Source organism: Bubalus kerabau, chromosome 4, assembly GCF_029407905.1.
Source record: "Bubalus kerabau isolate K-KA32 ecotype Philippines breed swamp buffalo chromosome 4, PCC_UOA_SB_1v2, whole genome shotgun sequence".
NCBI classification, from domain to species: Eukaryota; Metazoa; Chordata; class Mammalia; order Artiodactyla; family Bovidae; genus Bubalus; species Bubalus kerabau.
In genome coordinates, this window is record NC_073627.1 from 14336865 (window position 1) to 14358608 (window position 21744).

The 21744-nt window shown below is 50.6% G+C and overlaps 2 protein-coding genes across 4 annotated transcripts in view; one reads left to right on the forward strand and one right to left on the reverse strand.

Moving 5' to 3' along the window:
• Nucleotides 1–21744, forward strand: part of TBCD (tubulin folding cofactor D) — a 146200-nt gene that overhangs the window by 40655 nt on the left and 83801 nt on the right. For all 3 annotated transcript variants that reach the window (XM_055575473.1, XM_055575475.1, XM_055575474.1), the window contains exons 10-13: nucleotides 1346–1482; nucleotides 2126–2186; nucleotides 3249–3323; nucleotides 3585–3679. In XM_055575473.1, the coding sequence (XP_055431448.1) occupies nucleotides 1346–1482; nucleotides 2126–2186; nucleotides 3249–3323; nucleotides 3585–3679 (368 nt within the window). The remainder of the gene's footprint in view (nucleotides 1–1345; nucleotides 1483–2125; nucleotides 2187–3248; nucleotides 3324–3584; nucleotides 3680–21744) is intronic.
• ZNF750 (zinc finger protein 750) lies at nucleotides 11654–15228 on the reverse strand. The gene is made up of 3 exons (XM_055575480.1): nucleotides 15091–15228; nucleotides 13085–14702; nucleotides 11654–12947 (listed from the first exon to the last, which is right to left on the reverse strand). Exons 2-3 carry the CDS (start codon nucleotides 14524–14526, stop codon nucleotides 12278–12280), a joined length of 2112 nt encoding a protein of 703 aa, XP_055431455.1. The 5' UTR covers nucleotides 14527–14702; nucleotides 15091–15228; the 3' UTR covers nucleotides 11654–12277.

Below are 21744 nucleotides of genomic sequence, written 5' to 3' on the forward strand. Positions count from 1 at the left end.
GACTCAGTTCTGAATCTGTCTCCGTGGAGACAGCACCAGATCCCCCAGATTAAGGGCTCAGTCCCCAAGACTGTCTCTTCCCCCCTCAACCCCTCCCCTCGCTGGTTGCAAGTCCCAGTTGTCACCTGTGCTCCTGACAGCTGGGCTACAGGTTGGCGGTTCCCACTACCCCCTTGTTGGGTTTGATAATTTGCTAGAGTGGCTCACAGAACTCAGAAATATTTTATTTACGAGATTATTGGTTTGTTGCAAAAGGCTCAGGAATAGTCAAGTAGAAGAGATGCCGAGGGCAGGGCAGGGCTCAGGGAGAGGGCATGGGGCTTCCGTGGGTTTTACTGGAAGCCTCATTGCATAGTCAGGGCTGATTCCATCACTGGCCATTGGTGGTTGATTGACCTTCCATCCTGGGAACTGCCCCACGGAATCTGAGGCCTCAAGGCCACAGCTAACAGCGTCCAGGTTGCCTCTATCTCCAAAGCCCCAGTTATCTCTTGCCGGACTTGGCCTTAGGCTACGGCCCCTAGTGGTCCTGCTGTAACTCCGCCTGTCACCATTTGTGCCCCAGGCCCTGTCCTGAGATGGAGCTGCCCCAGAGTCAGGCCCAAGCGTGCCTGCCGGCTTCCAGGAAGGGAGGCAGTGTTTATGGGCCTCGCTCTGCACAGGCCCTGGTCTGTGCTTTGTGCGCATCCTCCCATCTGCCCTCACTTTACAGACAGGGAAACTGAGGCAACCGGAAGTTCAGGGACTGTGCAGTCAGACAGCTGAGCTGGCCTGTGCTGTGGGACCCTTCACTGCGCCGTGGGAGATCATGCTGGTGACCTCAGTAGGTGGAGGAGGGGGTGTGGTGGGCAGGAAGTAATGAGAGCCGTTCAGGAGGCGGTCTCTGGGAGCTGGAGAGGACCGGCTGTGGCCCCTGGGGTGCGGAAGGCAGGGTCTGGCCCAGGGACGGGGGTGGGGCTGTACTCAGCTGGGACCTGGAGGCGGAGCCTATGGACATGGGGCCAAGGCCAGTGGGTTCGAACATGCCTTTCCTGCCATCTCGGTCACAGGCTTTCTTATTGTCACACTTTATCATCTGCCTTTCTGCTAAGAAAGCTTTCTAATGCGTGAGGGTTTCTGAGTCCTCTAGAGGGTGAATCTGTGTTCTGAAGCTCAGATGAGGTGGTCATCTTTCCTTGACAGTCCATGCTGGAAACTGTTATTGCTCAGTTTCCTTCCTGTCCATTCCATCCCTGGAAAGCACATGGAATTTTCACAGTGATGCTATTCATAAATTGCTGAATCAGTCGGGAGTTTCTAGCTCCAAGGTGTCCCAGTGGGTCTGAGGTTCATTTGCTCCTTGCAGGTACCAGCGGGGCTGCCGCTCCTTGGCCGAGAGCTTACAGCATTCCATTCAGAATCCCAGAGAGCCCGTGACACAGGCTGAGACCCCCGACAGCGACGGACAGGATGACGTCCCCGAGGAGGTGGAGAGTGTGATCGGTGAGTGCGGCCCGCCTCATCTCCACCTGCAGGGCACCCAGTTCGACCTCCGGTCTTTGCAGGGCAGGAGGAGAGGCTGGGGGTTCCTGCACCCGCAGTCCCCCTTGCCCTCTGATGCGGCCCTAGATTGCTGTGGTCAGGGTGCCCCTGTGTGTACACCTCCACAGGCTCTGTCCTGCCTCTGTGTCCACTTCCTGTGCTGCCTCTGCTCTCTAGCAGGGCCTCCACTGACCGGCCTGCAAGGCCCGTCGTGCTCACAAGGCCTCTGAGCAGCCTCTCCTAGTGGCTGACCGTTTCCAGGACCCGGTCCCCAGGAGAACTGCTCTCTGCAGCCTCCAGCAGACACTTGTTTTTTCTGGGCAGCCTCCCTCACTGGTGCTGTCTGCCCAGTGCCTTTGAGGATGGGTGGATGTACTGTTTAGGAGCTATGGCAGAAGTTGGTCTTAAATGATGATTTGAAAACACACAGGAGGAAATGTCCTTTTCTTATGATTCGACTTAAGGTTCTTCTTGTAATTCCCTTCATAGTACAGTTTGGAGTGATGTGCAGGGTGGGTTACCTTAAAGCTGGTAACTGAGAGCTCAGCTTGAATTCCGAGTGCTTCCATGCAGCTCACAGACTGGCCTTCCTTTGTCCTTCCAGAGCAGCTGCTGGTTGGGCTGAAGGACAAGGACACGATCGTGCGGTGGTCTGCGGCCAAAGGGTAGGTGCCCAGTTCAGGCCAGGGGTGGGCTAGGGGCTGGCAGCTTACTTGCCAGATACTCACGGATCTGTTGGGTCTTCTTAATCATGAAGAACTTCTTGTGGAATTTGATAGCTGTAAACAGCTCTGAGAGTTTTAAAAGGTAGACTGATTTTTTTTCCCCTAATTTATATTTATTGCTTTATGTCCTAATTTTCAAGAACATTGCTGAGATTGGTCAGTGGCTCCTTCATTTTCTTGCATTTTTGGCTGGAGTGAGCCACATTTGCCTTTTTTTAACCTTCAGGTGTTCCTTTTCTTACTCGTCCATGTCCTCATCGCCGTGACCCTCACTTCCTGCCCCCATGGCCAGGGGTACACCCCTCATGTAGGAAGGGGTGCTGCACAGCCCCGCTTAATCCCAGATTCTGGCATCTCCCCTCTGCTGCACCTGAGGGAACAACCGGCAGAGGTGCCCAGGCCCACCCAGGTGGGCCAGAGGGACATGGGGGACAGAGTACAAAGGAAATGGTTATGGGGAAAAGTAAAATTGATGAAAGTGCTGGTGGGCCCTCCCCCGAGAGTTCTGGGTTTCTGTGCCAACTAATTCACGTAGCAAGCAGCAGGGAAAGGGGGCGCACATAGAGGCTTTTGGGTAACTTTGAAGCCCAGAGTCTTGTCTGCTTGGAATGTGATGGGCTGGGAGGGTGGGTCTTCCTGGGGTGCTGTTGGCCGGGACACAACCCAGGCAGGTGACCTTATGGGAGCCAGCCCAGTTGGCATCCAGCATGGGGGTGGGACAGCCTGCCGGGCAGACCTTGGTGGCCTGAGCTAGGACCCTTGACTGTCCGAGACAAACACGTGCCCAGTGGGCCCCCTTTGCCTGGGTCCCCCAGATATCTGTCCTGTATTCATGTCAGTGTGATGGGCCCCCTGATGGGGCAGGTGGCCTTTGTGGAACACACTCAGCCACTTAGCCCTTCTCTGGAGGGAAGGACAATCTCTCGGGATGTTCCTAGTGTAGCATGGGCCCTCGACGGGCTGGTGATGCTGACAGATGCTGACGCTGCTTTTCCTGTTCAGAATTGGTAGGATGGCCGGAAGACTGCCCAAAGAGCTGGCGGATGACGTGACCGGGTCGGTGCTGGACTGTTTCAGGTGTGTGGGGAGATCACAGAGGGAGTTGTGTTTCTGGGGCATGTGAGGCTGACCTAGGACTTGGACTCTTTCTCTGGAGATCTGAACATGGCTGTCGTCTCCAGTTGGTTTGGAGTACTTTACCTCGTTAGCTGACTGATACTTGACAAACTTACTAAGAGTTTTAGTGATGCTTTCACCCCAGTGGGTGGACATGTGCTCTGGGTCCTGGGGGGACAAGCTGGCATGGTGCTGGGGTCTCAGGCTCTCTTGTATTTTCAGTTTCCAGGAGACGGACAGTGCCTGGCATGGCGGGTGTCTGGCGCTGGCGGAACTGGGCAGACGAGGCCTGCTGCTCCCTTCCCGGCTCTCAGACGGTGAGTGTGAAGCTCAGTTTGTGTGTGCACCTTGTGGTGCTTCATCCAGCCCCGTCCTGGCGCGGCCCACTCCCTGGCATGATGCGAGCATTGTGAGTGTTGCAGGAGAGAGCCTTCTAGGCCTGTGCCCTCAGGCTTCTTTCTCACGTAGGCCTTTCTGAGTCCCAGTGTCTCTTCTCCCTTCTGTGCAGTTTCAGTGTGTGGATCCTGTCGGTCCCAATTTGGAGGGTCGTGAGCTCTTGTGATGTCTGGGATTGTCTTGTCCCCCAGAACCAATTTCACCCTCGTGGGGGTGCTGTCTCCCATTAAGAATGTGTGCATGGCCATGGTTCTTCTCCTGCAGTGACATCATGGTTCCTGGGAGCAAGACTCATGCCAGTGAGGGGATGGGGCGGGAGCTCCTCAGTGGGTCTGAGCAGGGGGACAGCATGGCGGGTGCACACGGACCACTGATTTCAAGGCCTGCATGTCCCAGCTCTCGGACCCAGCCGCGTGGAGGTGCAGCCTAGGACCAGGGCCACAAGAAGCTTGTCTGTGGTGGGTGGGGATGTCCCTGGGAGCACCGGTGCCTGTGGATGGAAGGGATGGATACCTGGGAGGGATGAAGAGGGGCCTTTGCTGGAGTGTCTCCACAGATGGCACGCGCCCTGGGGATGACGTCTGTGCAGGGAAGGCGCTGCTCAGCAGCCCAGCGGTGGGCTCGTTGCAGGCGCTGGCCGTGCACCCGGTGTTGTGAGGCGCGTGCAGAGCTGCTCGGCCCTTGATTTCTATGGGCTCTTTCAGCTTCTTTTTGTAGCAGCTTTACTGAGATACAGTTTATGTTAACATATTTGAAGTTCACCCATTTAAAGAGTTCAGTTCAGTAGTTTTTAGTATATTTACAGAGTTGTGCAGCCACCACCACCTGAGTCTAATTTTATTGTTCCTCAAAGAAGCTCCATACTCCGGAGAAGTCGTTCCCCATTTTCCCTCAGCACCCCCAGTCCCAGGCAACCGCTGATCTCTTTCTGTCTCTGTAAATGGGATCTCCAGTAGTGGTCTTGGCATTGACCTCTTTCACTTAGTGGAATGTTTTTAAACCTTCAGCCCCGTTGTACCTGTAGCGGTAGTACTTCATTCCTTTTTGTGGCTGAATAATATTCCATGGTATGGCTGCGCGTTTATTAATCTTCTCATAGGTGATGGGCATTTAGGTTTTCACCTTGGGCTACTGTGGATAATGCTGCCCTGAACATTTGTCTACAAGTTTTGTGTGGCCACGTGATTTGAGCTCTCATACTCAAATCACTAGGTGTAGACCTAGGAGTAGAATTGCTGGATCAAGGCTAAATTGGTCTTCAACTTTTTGAGGAACTGCAAACTCTTCCAAGATGGTTGTACCATGCACCACCGCTTGACATTCCTACCAGCTGTGTATGAGGGTTCCAGTTTCCCCATCCTCTCCAACTCTGTTTTTTGTTTTTTTTTTAATAGCCATCCTAGTGGGTGTAAAGTGGTATCTTACTGTGGTTTTGATTTGCATCTCAACTGTGTTGAGCATCTTTTCATGTGCTTTTTGACCATTTGGATATGGTCAGGTACTTTGTTAATTTAAAAAGTCGGGCTGTTTGTCTTTCTATTGTTATGAGTTCTTAATGGATATAAGCCTTTTATCAGACACATGATTTGTGGATATTCTATCTCCTCTGTGGTTGTCTTGTCACTTTGCTGATGGAGTTTGATGCACTGATGCTGTAAGTTTTGATTAACTTACCAGTTTCCTGTGTTGTTGCCTGTGCCCCTGGTTGCATATCTAAGTCATTGCCTGCCCCAAGGCCACGGAGATGTGCTGCTCTACTTTTACTTACTCTTGTTCCGTCCTAAGTGACTTACACATTTATTTGTGAAAATAGACGTGTGAGAGGGTGTGTGTGCACAAGGGTGTCACGGGTCAAGAGGAAGTCTCTGCCTCTGTGGTGCCGATTTCCGTTTAACTTGAAGGAGACCAGAGCCCTCAAGGCTTCTCGTGCCTGAGGCCGGCTGGCACAGTGCCTGTGTCTGTCATATATCATGACGTCAGCAGCCTCCACCAGCCGCAAGCAGCCAGAGTGAGAACGTAGAGTGCTGGATGAAGTGTATTGTTGTAGACAAATGTGTTGTAGATGAAAAGTGTCAAGATGGGGCCAAAACACTGTGAGGCGTCCCATGTGGTGAGTTGGCCTGTGGTCTTAGGTACTGCCGCCTGTGATGCTCTCCAGGTGAGCCAGGCCTCTCCGCCACCTTTGTGTGGCTGGTGGGTTGTGGAGCTGCGCTGTCTCCTGCCTCGGAGGGGTTGTGCAGGCAACTGCGGTCTTATCCTGGAGCAGGCTCCAGACGTGATGGGTCTACGCCATTCACTTTTCTTTAACCCTTTCTCCTGCTCCTCAGACTGGGCCGTTTGAATTGCCCTGTCTTCAAGTTCTCTGATCCTTCCTTCTATCTGCTCAAACCTGCAGTTTGTTCTCCTTCCTCAGCTGAATTTTTCATTTCATTGACTATATTTTCAGTTCTAGAATTTCTCTGTGGTCTCTTTTACAGCCTGTTTCTTTATTGACACTCCATGTTTGTACAGACATTGTTCTCTTGTTTCCTTTAGCTCTTGGAGCATATTTGAGATAATTGATTCAGAGTCTGTGTCTTGTAAGGTGCTGTCTGGCCTTCCTCAGAGGTGGTTTCTGTCAGTTTCTTTTTTTTTTTTTCACTGTGACTGTACCATAGTTTTTTCTTTCTTTGTATGCCTTGTTACTTTTTTATTGAAAACTGGGCATTCTGACATATGATGTGGTAACTCTAGAAATCGAGTTCTACCTTGTCAGAGGTTTGCTGCTCTTGCTGTTGAAGATTGTTTAGTTGTCTCTCTATTTAGTGACTTTTTCCCAGACTTTTTTTTTTTGCAATGACTTTATTCCTTGTTGTTTGGTCACTGAGGTCTCTTTTCTGTTGTTTTAGTGTATCGCCCACGACCTAACAGAGGCTTCTTAGATGCTGAAATATAGTAGCCTCTTTGTTCACTAGGCAACCTGTTGGTTGATGCAGGTTTTTTATTAGATTCCAGAATGCTGAAAAGCTAGATTCTGTTTTTACCAGCTTACTGGTTTCCTTGGTAGAGGGACCAATTCGTGGAGCTCCCTATGGCCATATTCTGTCACATCATCCAAAAACCAGCATCTGAATAGCATTCCAGCGTTACTCTGGGTCCTCTGAGAAGATGTGTGGACACCAAGACAGAATTAGTGTGCAGGTTCTTTTATTAGGAAATGTTGGGAAGGCTGGCAGAGCCACCATCCAGCCCCAAGTGCTGTGGGGCTGGGGTGTGGGTGGCGGAGTCCTGGTGGGCCGTGTTGTCTCAGGAAGGGCTTCTAGGGAAGTGGGGGTCCTCAAGCCAGAGTCAGCCTCAGACACATTCTCGGCTTCCTGGGATGGTCTAGGCATGGCTGTTGCCCTGCCGCCTCGGTGGAGTGGCCAGGGCGCCTGGGGTCAGCCTGTGCCTGTGGGTGAGGCCTGCCTTGGCCACAGCCTTCATGTGCAGAGTGCTGACCTCTCTTGTCTCCTTACTGCTCCCTCTCCATGGGCCTGTGTGCCTGGCTTTCCTTCTCCATTGCTCCTGACCTCTCCTAGCACTTTCTTGTTCTTCTGACGACTATGCGCTTTGCTGATTTTTAACCTTTGTGCAATCTTGAACATTCCAGCCTGTAAGAAAAGTGATGGCCATACCGAGACGTCTCTGGCTTAGTGTGTGGAGTAGGGGTTGTATTTTTCTGTATCAAAATGTTTTTCCCCTTGAGTGAGTGTGTGCGTACTTCATTTCATACTCACTCCTCTCCCTGTCTTGGGAGTGGGGGCATTTTGGTTGAAGATTAAACCAGGGGTAGAGGTAGATGCGGAGAAGGCAATGGCACCCCACTCCAGTGTTTTGCCTGGAAAATCTCATGGACAGAGAAGCCTGGTTGGCTGCAGTCCATGGGGTCGCTAAGAGTTGGACACGACTGAGCGACTTCATTTCCACTTTTCACTTTCATGCATTGGAGAAGGACATGGCAACCCACTCCAGTGTTCTTGCCTGGAGAATCCCAGGGATGGGGGAGCCTGGTGGGCTGCCGTCTATGGGGTCACACAGAGTCGGACACGACTGAAGTGACTTAGCAGCAGCAGCAGCAGAGGTAGATGGCTGTGGGCTGCTGGTAAGACTGGTACAAAGCAGGTTGTCAGTACTTTTGTTTCTTCAGTGTGAATACAAGGATCCTTTTTAGAAGTTATTTTCAGCTTTACCAGGATGTGTAGTTCACCAAACATACAGTTTACCTATTATAAGTGTCTGATTCAGTGGCTTTGGTTTGTTACCGATTTTCAAAAAAAATTTTAGAATATATATGACATCAGTTCAGTTCATTAGCTCAGTTGCGTCTGACTCTTTGTGACCCCATGGACTGCAGCACACCAGGCCTCCCTGTCCATCACCAACTCCTAGAGTTTACCCAAACTCATCTCCATTGAGTCGGTGATACCATCCAACCATATGTGACATAAAACTTGCCATATTAACTATTTTTAAGTGTACAGTTTAGTGGCATTAACTACATTTACAGTGTTGTATAACCATTATCATCACTGTCTATTTCCAAATTTTTTTATGTTCCCAAACAGAAACCATGTCCCCTTAAACCCTTAACTCCCCCTACCTTCTCCTCCCCTCAGCCTCTGATACCCACAAATCTGTCTGCCTCTGTGAGCTTACTGCTCTGGGGACCTCACATAAGTGGAGTTGTGCAGGATTGTCCTTTGTGTCCTACTTACTTCATGTAGGATTCCCAGGTTAAGTTCATTTTGTAGCTCATGCCAAAGTCTCATTCCTCTCTATGGCTGAGTAACAGTCCTCTGCGTGTGGACGACCTGTTGTTTGCGTGTTCGTCTGTCAGTAGACATTTGGGTTATTCTGTCTTTTTACGATGCTGAGTATGCTGCCGTGAACATTGGGCGCTTGCATCTGTTTGAGTCCCGGTTTTCACTTCTTTTAGGTGTATGTCTAGGAGTGAAATTGCTGGTTCACATGGTAATTCTGTACTAAAATTTTTGAGGATTTACCGCTTTTTATACATGAAGGTTAGAGACAGCTCTGGAGTTGGGTTATATGTGAATGAAAAAAGGTACTGTCATTGATAAATCAGCAAGACGGAATTTTTTTTGCTGCTGTTGCTAAGATCTAAGAACCCACTGTGCTTGTAAAGGTAGTTGCAGAGAGCCTGCATGGTTTCTGTGGCTGTACGTGTGCAGATGATCTTTTGGAGGAATTCCCTTAGGCGGGTTAATTTCATGGGGCTGCAGGCACATGTGGCTCCCCGGTGAACATCTGCAGGCAGCGCTGGGGCTCCCTGGCTTGTGTGGTTGCAGGGCTCTGAACAGTCACTAACTGTCTCCCTTTCTTTTTGTTGTCATTTAAGATGGTGGTGGACATTCTTGGGTGAGCTTAGAATCTTTGGGTCCCCAAAATGGAAGTTTTATGTTCTTGCCTGTAAGGCACGAGGTGAGAGCTTATCTCCAGGGCCTGAGGCTTTGGGCCCCAAGCCTAGAACAGCTTCTGACACTCTGCTTCTTGCAGGGTACTGACTTGCTGGAAAGCAGGGGTACCCTGTTTTTGGTCTTTGTAAGCATATTGGTGTACAGAAACACAAGAGCCCAGGCTTGCCAGGGAAGGCTGTGCATGTGTGTGTTGGTTTCAGGTCACGACAGAACACGTGTTGGATTGGTGGTGTGGGGCAGGGACTCACAGGCCATCCTTGATGATTTATAACAATTTGTATCAGCAGCTTCCTATTTACCTTAAAAGAATCAAGACCAGCTCTACATCCCTGTTGTGGGTTGGTGGTGTTCAGTCGCTAAGCTGTGTCTGACTCTTTGAGACCCCATGAAGCACACCAGGCTTCCCTGTCCTTCACTATCTCCCGGAGCTTGCTCAGACTCATGTCCATTGAGTCAGTGATGCCATCCAACCATCTCATCCTCTGTCATTCCCTTCTCCTCCTGCCCTCAATCTTTCCCACCTTCAGGGTCTTTTCCAATGAGTTGGCTCTTTGCATCAGGTGGCTAAAGTATTGGAGTATGTGAGTTGGTATCAGTGGTTTTATATAAATCTAACTTGCTGGAAAGCCGGTTGTTTGCCATACTGAATAGTGTCTTTTTTTTTTTTTTTTTTTAATAAGGAGGATTTTAAAAATTATTTTTATTTTATTTTTATTTTTGGCAACACTGGGTCTCCATTGCTGCCTGTGAACTTTTCTCTAGTTGTGGCAGGCAGGGGCTGCTATCTCATTGCAACACACGGACTTCTCATTGCAGTGGCTTCTCTTATTGCGGAGCACGGGCTCCAGGGCTCATGGGCTTCAGTAGTTGCAGTGTGTGGGCTCTAGAAAGCAGGCTTAGTAGTTGTGGTGATGGGTTTAGTTGCCCCGCAGCACATGGGCTCTTCCCGGACCAGGGATCAAACCTGCGTCTTCTTAATGGGCAGGTGGAGTCTTAACCCCTTGATCCTCAGGGAAGTCCTTGTTATTTAAAACAAATTTCTTGTAAAAACTGTTTGGCTGTACCAGGTCTTAGTTCCAGCATGTGGGATCTAGTTCCCTGACCCAGAGATTGAACCCCGGCCTCCTGCCTCGGGAGCAGAGTCTTAACCACTGGACCACCAGGGAAGTCCCATGAATGCTGTCGTTTTAACACAGCTACTGCATCACTGCTTGGGATGTGTCTGGTGGGATCCAGGCATCATGATGCCTTGGAATACACCATACTCCATCTAAAATTCAGGGACTTTATCCTTCGTCTCCTTGAACTTGTATTTCCATTTACTTCTCCCAGAGGATTTTTTCCTAATGTAACATGTTTCTGTGATTGAGAATCTTCTGTTGATCTCTCTGTCAAGTGTCTTCAGCAGAGGATGTCTGTGAACGCAGACATCAGCTCTTCACATTTTGTTCTACCAAAAGATACTAATTGCTTAAGAAGTTTTCTAGATTGAGTTTTTACAGAATTAGTTATTAGTATAATCTTGATCAAAACAACTGAAAATAATATCTTATTGAAATGCAACTATTAACCAGATGGATTTTTAGTTCAGGCTGTCTTTCTGTGGTATGAATCCGCCTGCCAGTACAGGAGATGCGGATTTGATCGCTGGATTGGATAGATCTGGAGAAGGAAATGGCAACCCACTCCTGTATTCTTGCCTGGGAAATCCATGGACAGAGGAGCCTGGCGGGCTGCAGTCCATGAGTTTGCGAGAGTCGGACACGACTTAGTGACTAAACAGTCTTTCGGTGAATAGTGCTTATATCTAGAACAAGGCAACTTTTTATTTAAAACTTGTAAGTTTTTGGCTGTAAGCGCTGAGAAGCCTTGTTGTGCGTGTGTGTCACTGGGAACGGCAGGTGTTAGCTTTAGCAGTGCTCGTTCTCATTGGATGGCTCTATTGGGACTGCCCCTGTGTTGGTCAGAGTTGTGTTGAAACCTCCCATCTTGTGGAGGGAGCTCACTCAGTCCAGTCAACTTAGCTCCATGCCACCGTTTCCAGGCCCTTTCTTGACCCCTTCTCCCCACATGTTATGCTTTTGAGAGGCATCCTCTGGACAGTGGGGAATGGCCCTTGTGAAGGGTGAGGGGCCCTATCGCTGTTTAGGCAGCGGCTTAGGAAACTGAGGCCCTGGATGTTTGGTCTCCACAGGTACCCCAGGCATGTGCCCTCACCCAGGCTTGATGGTCCCTGGTGCACAGCAGACGCATGCGCACGCTGAAGCATCCTCCCCTCAGCTTTAATTGCTGCTGCCTCCGTTCTTTTTCTTTTTCATTGAGTTTATTTATTGTGGCAAAATATAACACAGCATTTATGCTTTTCTTCTTCTTACGTAACCTCGAATTTTACCTACGAGTTTATTGGAGAATTAGCAACACATACATCATTTTAGGGAGTGGAAAACCAGGCGAGTGTGTCAGAAGACACGCTGTAATGTAGTGAAGACCGAGCGCGTGGAGACTGGCTTCCCCGCAACGCGTTCTTCCCGGTGGAAATAAATTACTTGTATAAATAGCCTTTTGCTGTCTGTGATGCAGTCATAACAAACAGCGTTTTTACATATAGCACTTTAATGCTAGTACCGGAAATGTCTTTTCCTGGCATTTTTTCCCCCCAGTAATTGTTCTTTACTTGGAAATACATAGTAGACATAATAGAAAAACAATTAAAAATAAGAAAAGTATTTTTAAAGAGAGTTCCTCTAAGATGCTAACACTTAAAAGTTACCTTTCGGTCCTGTGCATTTCATTTGACATTTTGCATCAGGTCCTAAAGTGTGAGTCATTCAAATATTTTACAGCCAGAAGTAGAAGCACCTTTTAACATTTATGCTTAATATTTACAAAACTGGGTTGAGTTGCAGTTTTATCTTTTTTTTTCCCCCCTATTTTGTGAAGAAGACAACTGAGTTGTCAAAATTGACCAGACGAGAAAAGTGAGGGCCAGGTGGGGGTTTGCTGCTGTCTTGCCTACATTGCAAGTCGTCTTGTGGCTGCAGCTCTGGCTGCCTGGGAGTGGCTCTAAGACACTCGAGTTCTCTTCCGGAGCGTGAACACTCTGGCTGTGTCACTGGGCTTCGCCTTCTTGGATCCATGCTGGCCCTTCCCCACCTCCCTGGGGCTCGTCCTCTTTTGCCCTTTGGGTCTGAGGTCACACTGAGCCTCCTGGCTCTCTGGGGCCCTGGGGGTGGGTGCATCTGGCCGGCAGGTGGGCTCCTGGGCTGCGGGCTCGACATTCCCCGGGCTGTAGGCTGCCAGTTGGCAGAGGGCCACGGCCGCCGTCTGCTTCTGCTCATCGCTGTCAGCTGCACGTATATCCTGGGCCTTCCCAGTGGGGCTGGGCACCGGGGCCTCCACAGAGCTGGGGTCAGGCCCGTCCCCAGAACTTGCAGGTTCCCTCTGCTGAGTTGGAGAGGGGCTGGGGGCAGCGGCGGGCTCGGCCCCTCGAGGCGGGCTGCACACAGAGGGCCTTGAGGTCAGGGCATTGCAGGGGTCCTTCACTGAGAGGTTGAGGGGCGCGTCCTGTGGCTCCACGAATCCTCCATGGGCAGGGCTGCACGTGGCAGCCGGCTCAGCCTCTGGTTTCGTGGACAGGTTCAGCGGGGCCGCCCTGGAGCCGTCCTCCGGGCTGGAGGGGGCGGCCTCCAGGCTCCCCAGCTGAGTTGGAGCGTCTGTGCTCAAGGCCTCGAGGCTGGAAGAGACACAGAGGGCGTCACAGGGACCTTGCTAAGGGACCCTGCCCACAGGGAGTTTGGGCAACTGCCATCCCCTCTGACTAAGCCCAACCAGAGACATTACTTCAGAGGTTTGGAAAATGAACTTGCTTACCTTTTTGGAGATGCCGCTCTGTTTTCTGGGTCCTGGGAATGTGGGTGCTCTGTGTTCTTCTTGATGGGCTTGAAGGCTGCGAGGCCCTGTTCAGGTGGTGGGATCCTTCCTGGGGCACCGGACGCGGGCGCATCTGAGAGGCCGCACAGGCCAGTGCATGGCTGGCTTGTCTGTGTGAAGTTGGTGGGACTCGGCCTTCCTGGGGAGCCTGTGGCCGCGCTGCCCGCGCGTGGGCTCATTTTGGTCCCTTCCGTGTCCCTTTGCCCATCTTTGGAAGGTTCTTTAGCCTCGGGAATTGGACTCTGCTTCTCCAACTCTGTGTGTTTTTTGTGGGAGTTGGAGGAGTTTAACTTGGAGGGACTCAAGGCCTGGTAACCCAGGGCAGCTTCTTCCAGTAGATGTGAGCTTTGGTCCCGTGAAATGCCAGCCACGGGTGGGAGTCTGAGGCCGTAGGAGGAGAAGGCAGACTCGGGTCTGTAAAATCCGTAAGGAATTGGCAGGCTGGAGTGATACTGCTGGAAGAATCTGTAATGGTCGTATGTGGATGGAGCCGGGTTCAGGTGCTTAGGGATGGGCCCTGGGTGAGGCAGGAAGTGTCTTTGGTCTTGGGCCCCATAGACAGACAGCAGGGGGCTGTCACACTCGGGCGAGTTCCCTGCGAGTAGGTAGGGTGAGTAGATGGTGGCCAGTCCGTGCTCCGTGTAAAAATGAGGTGGGTACTCCGTGATGCTGGGGTGCACATACGGGGAAGCGGCTCCAAAGCCCTTTGTGGATGGGATTTTATGTGGGAACTCGGGTGTGAGGAAAGGTGAGCCAGCTCTCCAGGGGTAGCCGGGGGCGTGGAAGGCAGACTTGGTGTGGAAGGAGGAGGCTTTGGCAGGGGCGTGGGTCAGGGCCAGCGCTTCGGGAGTTTCCATGAGCTCCTGCCCTTTGAGTCTGTGCTCCCCCACTGGAACGAATGCTGAAGGCCGGACAGCTCCTTCCAGAACAGGCTGGGTGCCCACGGCAGCTTCTGGGGCTGGGCTTGGGGGCGCTGCTTCCTTGTGGGGAGTGGGCTTCTGTCCGAGGCACCTGTGGGGCCCGCGTGCGTGCAGGTCCAGGTTTTCCTTGATGTCGTCCTTGGCGAGGCCGTGTTGGAGCTTGGCATCCAGGTGTGAGAGCCCGCTTGGGACCGGCTTGGAAGAGGTGGGCTTCACCACAGGGTCGGGCTGATTGGTTTGCTTAGGGTCCGAAGAGTTTGGTTTGGAGCACTTGGGAACGCGATCTTGTTCGGACACTAAAGTGATGGAGTTTTTACAAAGACCGTATTTCATGTGGTTGAAAAGATGTGACTTTTCATTGCAAGTAAAGGGACACTGGAAACACTTGTACTTGAACGGCTTTCCTGGGGGCCTGGGGATGTAATGTGGCTTTTTTGGTTTTCGCTCTTTGAGAAGGCTCATTTTCCTTCTGTGATTTGGCGTCTGAGCCCTGCTGGCTCCTGTGTAGTTCAGCCTTGTTTTTAAGGAAGCAGGTCACCGCTTCTCCTTTGCTTTCCTTTCTGAGCACTTCTACTTGAAGCCGGCTTCACAGGCTGTGGGTGTGACCAGGGAAGTCTTGCTCATTTGGGGACCAGGAGCTGAAATGGAGGAGCAGAGCCTTAGTGTCAGGATGTTGGCTAACAGGCTAATGAAGAACCAGCCTGAGCTCCTTGGCTCATGGAGGAGGAGAAGCAAGGGCCCCTGCAGGTGATGTAACTGCTGAAGGAGGAGCAGGTATGAGACGGGCATCAGCTGCCCCTCCACGATGCCCCAGGTGCCACCCCCACAGTGCTCTCTGTTACCGTAGGGGGAGTGTGGTTGCAGGAGGGTTTAGTGGCGTTTCACAGAATACCTGTAACTCTTTGGGTCTTTAACCTGTGATCTGAGGCCTCATGTATCAGGAAGGTTGTGCACCCAGCTGACCGAGTGACTGTTGAGATCCCGCCCCCGTCCGTGTGCCTGGGGTTTCTGGACGAGTCCTGTTACCTGGACCAAGTGCTGAGCTCCAATGCGACCTGAGAAAGCCTGGGCTCACGCGTGCCTGTGACATTCACACTTGTGCTCACTGAGAGCAAGGCAAGTGTGATTGCAACGTTCAGTCCATCTGTCCTATTTAATCACGGTGTTCTGTTCTACGAGGGAATATTTAAAAGTGAAGAACAAGTAAAAATGCGACATCCCCTCCCGGCCAACCCCCCGCCCGCTTCTAAATTCACAAATGAAAAGTCAGCTTTCTGAGTAGTGTTTGTGTTGGCCAGCATACAAACATAAGTGCTGTGTTTATGTTGATTTGAATGATATTAAGATGTGATGAGCCTGTGAGTAAGCAGTTGTCCTCATGTGCTTTCGCCTTCCACTGCCCACCTCAGGTAGTAGCCCATCCCTGCCTGTTCTGGCCTTACCAGAAGGCAGAAAAGCTTAGCAGCCCTCCTGGCAAGAGGAAACCAGAGTGAGTGGTGCCTAATTTTAGAAATGAATGGATTCTGGGAGGAACTCAGCCCAGCCTTTAACCTGTAGAAGGGCCCTCCAGATTTCTTCCCCAGGGTCCTCCTGTCCCTGCCCACCCCCCAAGCTTAATCTCCCGAATTTCCTTCAGAGGCTGCTCTGCACACCCCTGGGCTCTCACTCTGCTTCATAAACTGAAGCTGAGAACAAAAGACGTGAGGTCTGGGAGGATCTCGGCAGGGCCGGGTGCGGCTGCGTGTCCAGGACCAGCCCATGGGGTGACTGTGTCTTAGAGAAAGCCTGTGGGTGGGGAGGGCTGGGGGCGGTGGTGGTGAGGAATCAAGGCCGGCACTTTAATTTGCATAAAAGAGTGTCGAAAGGACTTAGCTTCTCAATATTTTTAAACACTTTAAAAAATAAACTTATAAAGGAAATAACTTGCAACTGCAGTTTTAAGGAATGAGTAAATATGATTAGTTCTGAGCCTTGTGAAATTGCTTGTATAAAGCATCACCTTCTAGACGTCGGGTTGATTAAAACACTGAGCTGGAAAGCAGCCCTTTAAAAATAGAGAAATATGCATGGGAAATCTAAGAGACTTGTTTTCACAGAATAAAGCGTAGCTACCCTCTGTGCCGTCTCACACGTTGACGATGAGGTAATGGGTAGTTTGTGAGAGGAGGGCTTAAGCGGGGAGGGAGTGGGATTTTAATTTCACTTGGATATCTTCTTTAAAAAAAACTCTGATCTTACTCTTAGCAGACTGGTTCCTCTGCTCATTATTTTCATATTTCTTAAAAACACAAAGAACCACTCTTCCCCCGCACCAAGCTGCCTCTGTTAACCTATTTTATTGTTCCATCCCCTTGAAAACGTGTTTCTGAGAAGTGGTTTGGGTGGCCTGCTGCCTTCTGTCATGGGGACGGTTTCTGGAGAGCAGGGTTGCTCAGGTGCATAGTTTGGACGAGAAACTAGATTTTTGGCTGCCCCCTAATTGGAGAGGCGGGTTCCGCAGGCCGTCTTTGGGGGTGTTCATTGGTAGGGTACCAGGTGGGCAGTGGCCAGCCTGGTGGCACCTGGTGCCTGACTCTCGCCTGTATTCCTCCTCTCCCCCTGGGAACACTTGCGGGAACTACGCACAGTGTGAAAGCCCAGCTTGGTTAAACATGTGGTCACAGCTTTGCGTGTTCCTAATTTCCCCTTTTATTAAGGGAAAATGCGAAATAGTTTACGAGTTCAGTCCATACCTTGTGGGGCAGGTGTGCCCTGGGCTATAAAAGCATTATTTCCTGCCTCCCGTCAGGAAGCTATTCCAGCCAGCTCGGGGCCAGCCTGATAAGTCAGGGCAACCTGTGCTGGCACGTCCCATTATGCTCCCTGATTCTGAAGGCGTGAGAACCTCTGCAAGTCAGGTTCCCATGATTGTATAGGATATGTTATGGCAGAGATCTGAAAACTGATGATTTCATCACTAGCTGGAAGCACGGCGATCAAAACGATGACAGTTGCAAAACGTGGCATCGAGTGTGAGCCCGAGAGCCCTGGTGGCACCAGGAGTGAGCACACACACACCTGCTGCACCACCCCGGACCCGCGAGCCCAAACCAGCCGAAAACCCCTCGGGTTTAAGATGACGATGGTGTTAGCTTTAAAAGCAGTATTGTTTGATGTTGCTCATACTTTGAGGCCAAAATATAAAAGAAGCTCACTTTGGTTAAGTTTTCTCAAAGGTTTATAGGAGGTCAGTTGTATGTAAGTTTTCACAGCGTTACTCAAAATAATAGTTTGGGAATTAATTGCTCCTATGTTAACATGTACTTTTTTCAGTCAGATGATCTTGTGCCCGCAGTTTGGGTCTGAACCTTTTGTTCTTTGGTCGGCTATCTTACAAGGACAGTGAACCGGTTTTCAGCGGATGGTTCCCTTAGTGCCAGTGTTCTGGGAGGTGAGAGTATTCCAGGGCGCAACTGTTGGAAGGCGAGCCTGGATGCAGTCACAGGGGCAGCAGTTTTAGTAACTTTGAGTAAACTGACCTCTCCAGGGTTGCACAATTCACTAATTAAAACAAGGGAGTGCAGCCGCTTCAGACGCCGATGGAGACGAGCTAGTTCACTGGGTTATAAAAATGCAATCATGTCAGAGAAATAAACGGGGTAAGATTGAGGCTTCTGTAAGCTTCCAAAGGGGACAGCCTCTAGGAAGATGATGTCAGTCCGTGGGTTCTCTCTTGCCCAGGTGAAGTTTACAGGGTGAGAAGCTAAAGCTGAGTGCCCAGGACTTCGTCAGTCTGGCCATCCGCAGAAACAGGGTTTACCCATCTCTGGTCAGTTTATATCTGCCAGACCTGGTGCAGGCTGGCAGCGGGGTGGGGATGGGGGAAAGAAAGGGTGTTGTTGCCAAAACAATATAATCCAGAATTTAAGTTTGTAAATAGGAGGTTTAGATTAGCAGTCAGAGGTGAAGTTTTTTCTGAAGGGGATGATATGGGTGTTTCACTGTCCTTGTCCTGGGAGAGCTGGTACAGTCTGGGGAGGGGGGGGCATACAGGGAGAGGTTAACAAACCAGGGTCCTCGGTTTGGCTTTCCTGGGAGAACTGCAACGTTAGCATGTTAGTTGAAAATGCAGATGTTAGCCTAGTCCTAGAAGGTTATTTGTGGGACAGCATCTTTCAGCCTTCTTACAGCTCTCACTGGGTCAGCAGGAGGCGTGGGGAGCCCTGCATGTTAGGTCAGGGTGCTGTCCTTGAATGCGGGAGGGGGTCCCCGCCTGCCTTCCTGCCTGCGAGCAGCTGTTGGCACGAGGCCTGCCCTCAGCTGTGCCCTCAGCGGAGTCGGGTCCCACCCTGAGGGGTGTGGGTAGGGAGCAGGGCCACAGGGACTCCGTGGCCCCTGGCCCGAGCCCACTCTGTTTCAAAACACCCTCCCGTGACCCCTCACGTGCTGCCACCCCTGCCCACGTCCCACCTGGAGACCGGGGAGCCAGCTGTGGCGTCCCCTCCCACAGGCCTGGGCAGCTGGGTGGTGCTGCCCACATGGCGCGCTGAGCCACCTGTGGTTTCGTGTCCACGGGGTTTTGTCTGCCTGTTCCAGAAGCACTGAGGTGCCAGTGCACGTCTCTCAATAGCCTCCTAAGTGTGGACAAGTGTCTCCATAGTTGCCAGTCGTTAGGGTGATAGTGAGTGGCCAGTATGTTTAACAATTTTCTAGAGAGTCTGAATTCTGAAAAATAGGCAGGAGAAAGATGTTTTTTGAACTTTGATAGGACACAATAGAGGTAATTATAGCTTAACTTTATGGGGCATTGCTGTGACGTGCCGGGTAGCTATGCATGTCATGCGTACTAACCTCTGCACTGGAAGAATCTTCCACCCTCCCCGGTGGTGTCCAGCTGCCTGGCAGGGAGCCTCACCAGGTAGCGCGTTCTGAAGGGCATGCTATAATTACAATATTGTGATGTGGCATTATTGCATAACTCAAGGACACGCCATTGTCGCCTACCCACTGGGGTGTCGCAAGAACGAGATTTGTGAGTTTTACTCCCAATTGAGCTTTTCCAGTGATTAACCACCACTCCCTCCCAGACTTTCAGTTCTTTAAATGAAGGATAAACATGAAGGCAACCATGACCTAGGGTAAAAGATAGTTTTCTGGAATATAGTTTGGAGAAATGGATCCAGGAAGACAACCAGGGGCTCTTTCTGGTTTCAGCCAGAGACCCTGGGTTACAGACAGTGTTCAGCAGTGAACACACAGCTTTAACATTCGGGACACCTCCCTAGAGCCAGAGCCCCAAACTGCCCGCCTCCTCCTTAAAGCACCAGGTTAAAGCATTGGAAGGATTTGGCTGATACAAAATAAAAATCAGGATAACAGGTAGACAGGTTTTCATTACTTTAAGTCTGATGTTGGCCAGTCTGACCAATAATTTGATCAGTAATTGTTTTCATGCAAATTTATGAGAAACTTTTTTTAAGAAAATTCCCTTTTTGTATGTGCAGAGATCCTTTTCAGTTAAGATGTTTTTTGTTTTCTTGGTAAGCTTATGTCAAAACAGCACTTATTTTGAACTCCAAAAGGTTTGAATTTTTTTTCCTCTTTAATTTTTAATTTAAAATTTTTGGAGAGAGAATACATTCACAAAGTTTGGAATTCAAAAAGCGTGAACGACAGCACAGTAAAAAAAAAATCTCACTCCCACCTCTGCTCCCCAGGTCTCTTCCCCAGGGACTACCAGTGTTAATCATTTTTTTAATCTGAAAGGTTGTAAAATTAAATTATAAATTAAGATCTGCAACTATTTATGTATATATGTGGTCCTTTTATGTTGAAACTTGTTAATTTTTTAAGGTGAAGAACAGATAAGCATAACATCAAATTGAGTTTGGATTTAAAGTTGTTGAATTTTATGGTAGAATTGAGAACTTCACATCCAAATAAACTCGTTTATACTCTTAGAATAAAGCGTAAGCCTTATTAAAAGTTTTGTAATAAGGGTCTCCTTCCCAGCAGTGCACCTGCTGGGTCCTGAGTAATCCGCAGAGAAAAGACCAGGGCAGAGAGACTCTGGGCAGGTGATTCACTGAGAGATAGTTTTAAGATATATCTGAGAGGAGTTTTGAAAGAAAACTTGCGTTTGAGAAGAAATAGTAGGTACAAATAGTAGGTACTTACCAGAGGTGGGGAGGTAGAAGCTGTGGCTGCCGGGCCGGAGCAGGACCTGTTCTCACGCTCGCTCTCGCTGAAACTGGAGCCGGCTGTTCCAGTGGGAGGGATTTAATGTAGGAGTCGAGCCCTCGGGGCGTAGAGATGCACCTGATATTCCTCCCGCCCGCAGCTACGATTCATGTGTTTGCACCCACCAAGCCGGCCAGCCAGCGCCACCTCCATGCCTCACGGCAGCTCCCTGCCCGGGTTTCCTGAGTGCCAGGGTAGTGCCGCCTGGCTCTTTGTGAGCTCGGGGGTTGCACACGTTCGAGGTGAGGGTAGAGGCCTCCCAGGTGAGCTGTAGTGTGTGCAGGCAGCGGCAGCCAACGCTGACATTTAGCCTGAAATGCATCTCTTCTAACGGATGCCGACAGCCCCAGTGTCCTCCCCGTGAGGGTTTGACGGAACCTTTGTCACCCTCCACCCCGGGGACTGGGAGGCCTGCCCGGGTCCTCCTGGAGAGCCGGAGGGGGCCCGCCTGGGCCGCCGTGGGGACCTGCCGGTGCACGCCCAGGACCAGCCCTGAGCGAGGCTGTCCTGCCGCCTGGCTGTGTGCTGCCGTTGGGAACGGCCTCCATGCCTTTCCTTGCTCCCCCTTTTTTTCTCTCCAGATGATTAAGACACTTAGTTTGTGATCCGGGGCACCCCCACTCCCCTTCAACTGCTTGCTGAGTCACTGGCTGCCTCCATGCTCTCCGGGAGGCCGCATGTGGTGCAGGTGTGGGGACGGGGAAACCGGTGTGTGTGGCGTGGGTGCCAGGGTGAGCCTACCAGCCCAGATGCTGTTTTAGTTTTTTCTTTTTAGGCTTAAGATTTTACTTGGCTTTACCTTCACGTTTAATTGAAAAAAAGGTCTTTTAGTTACTTTCATCCAAATCAGACGTCCACATGATTTAGAGCTTAAAAAAAATAGTCCTGTCTTACCACAAAAACACAGTGGTTCCTGCTGCTCCCCTCACCTCCTGCTGATGACAAGCCACCCAGAAGAGGTGGCTTAAAACACTTCCATTTTTATGATCTCAAGATTTTTCGGGTCAAGAGTCTAGCTTGCTCCAGGCCGGCCTTGTGTGCTATGGCATTAGTGGGCACTCAGCTGCCTCATGTCCTGGGGGAGCAGCTGGTCCCTACTCCTCCCTTTGTTTTCATCCAGAGGCCTCTCCAGGAGGGTGGTCATTCTTATTCCATGTGGGACTCAGAGCACAAAGCACCTTAGGATCCCACTTGGCTCTCTGGGTTTGAAGGAGGGGAGGGATCCCAACCTCTCAGTGGGAGGGTGTCACTGGCTGCTCCCCTCCCATCCCCCCTGCCAGGGGCCCCACTTGAACCTTTTTCTTAGCTGATGATTTTGGAAATTTACCTCCTTGATTACAAGTAACATTATTCTGTTGCTTGTTTTGTTGCCTCTACCCCCCTCACCGCTCCGGTTTTGGGTGTTGTCTGTTGCCTTTATAGGAAATGAGAGTGTAGCCCTTTAACTCCTCTACCTCCACG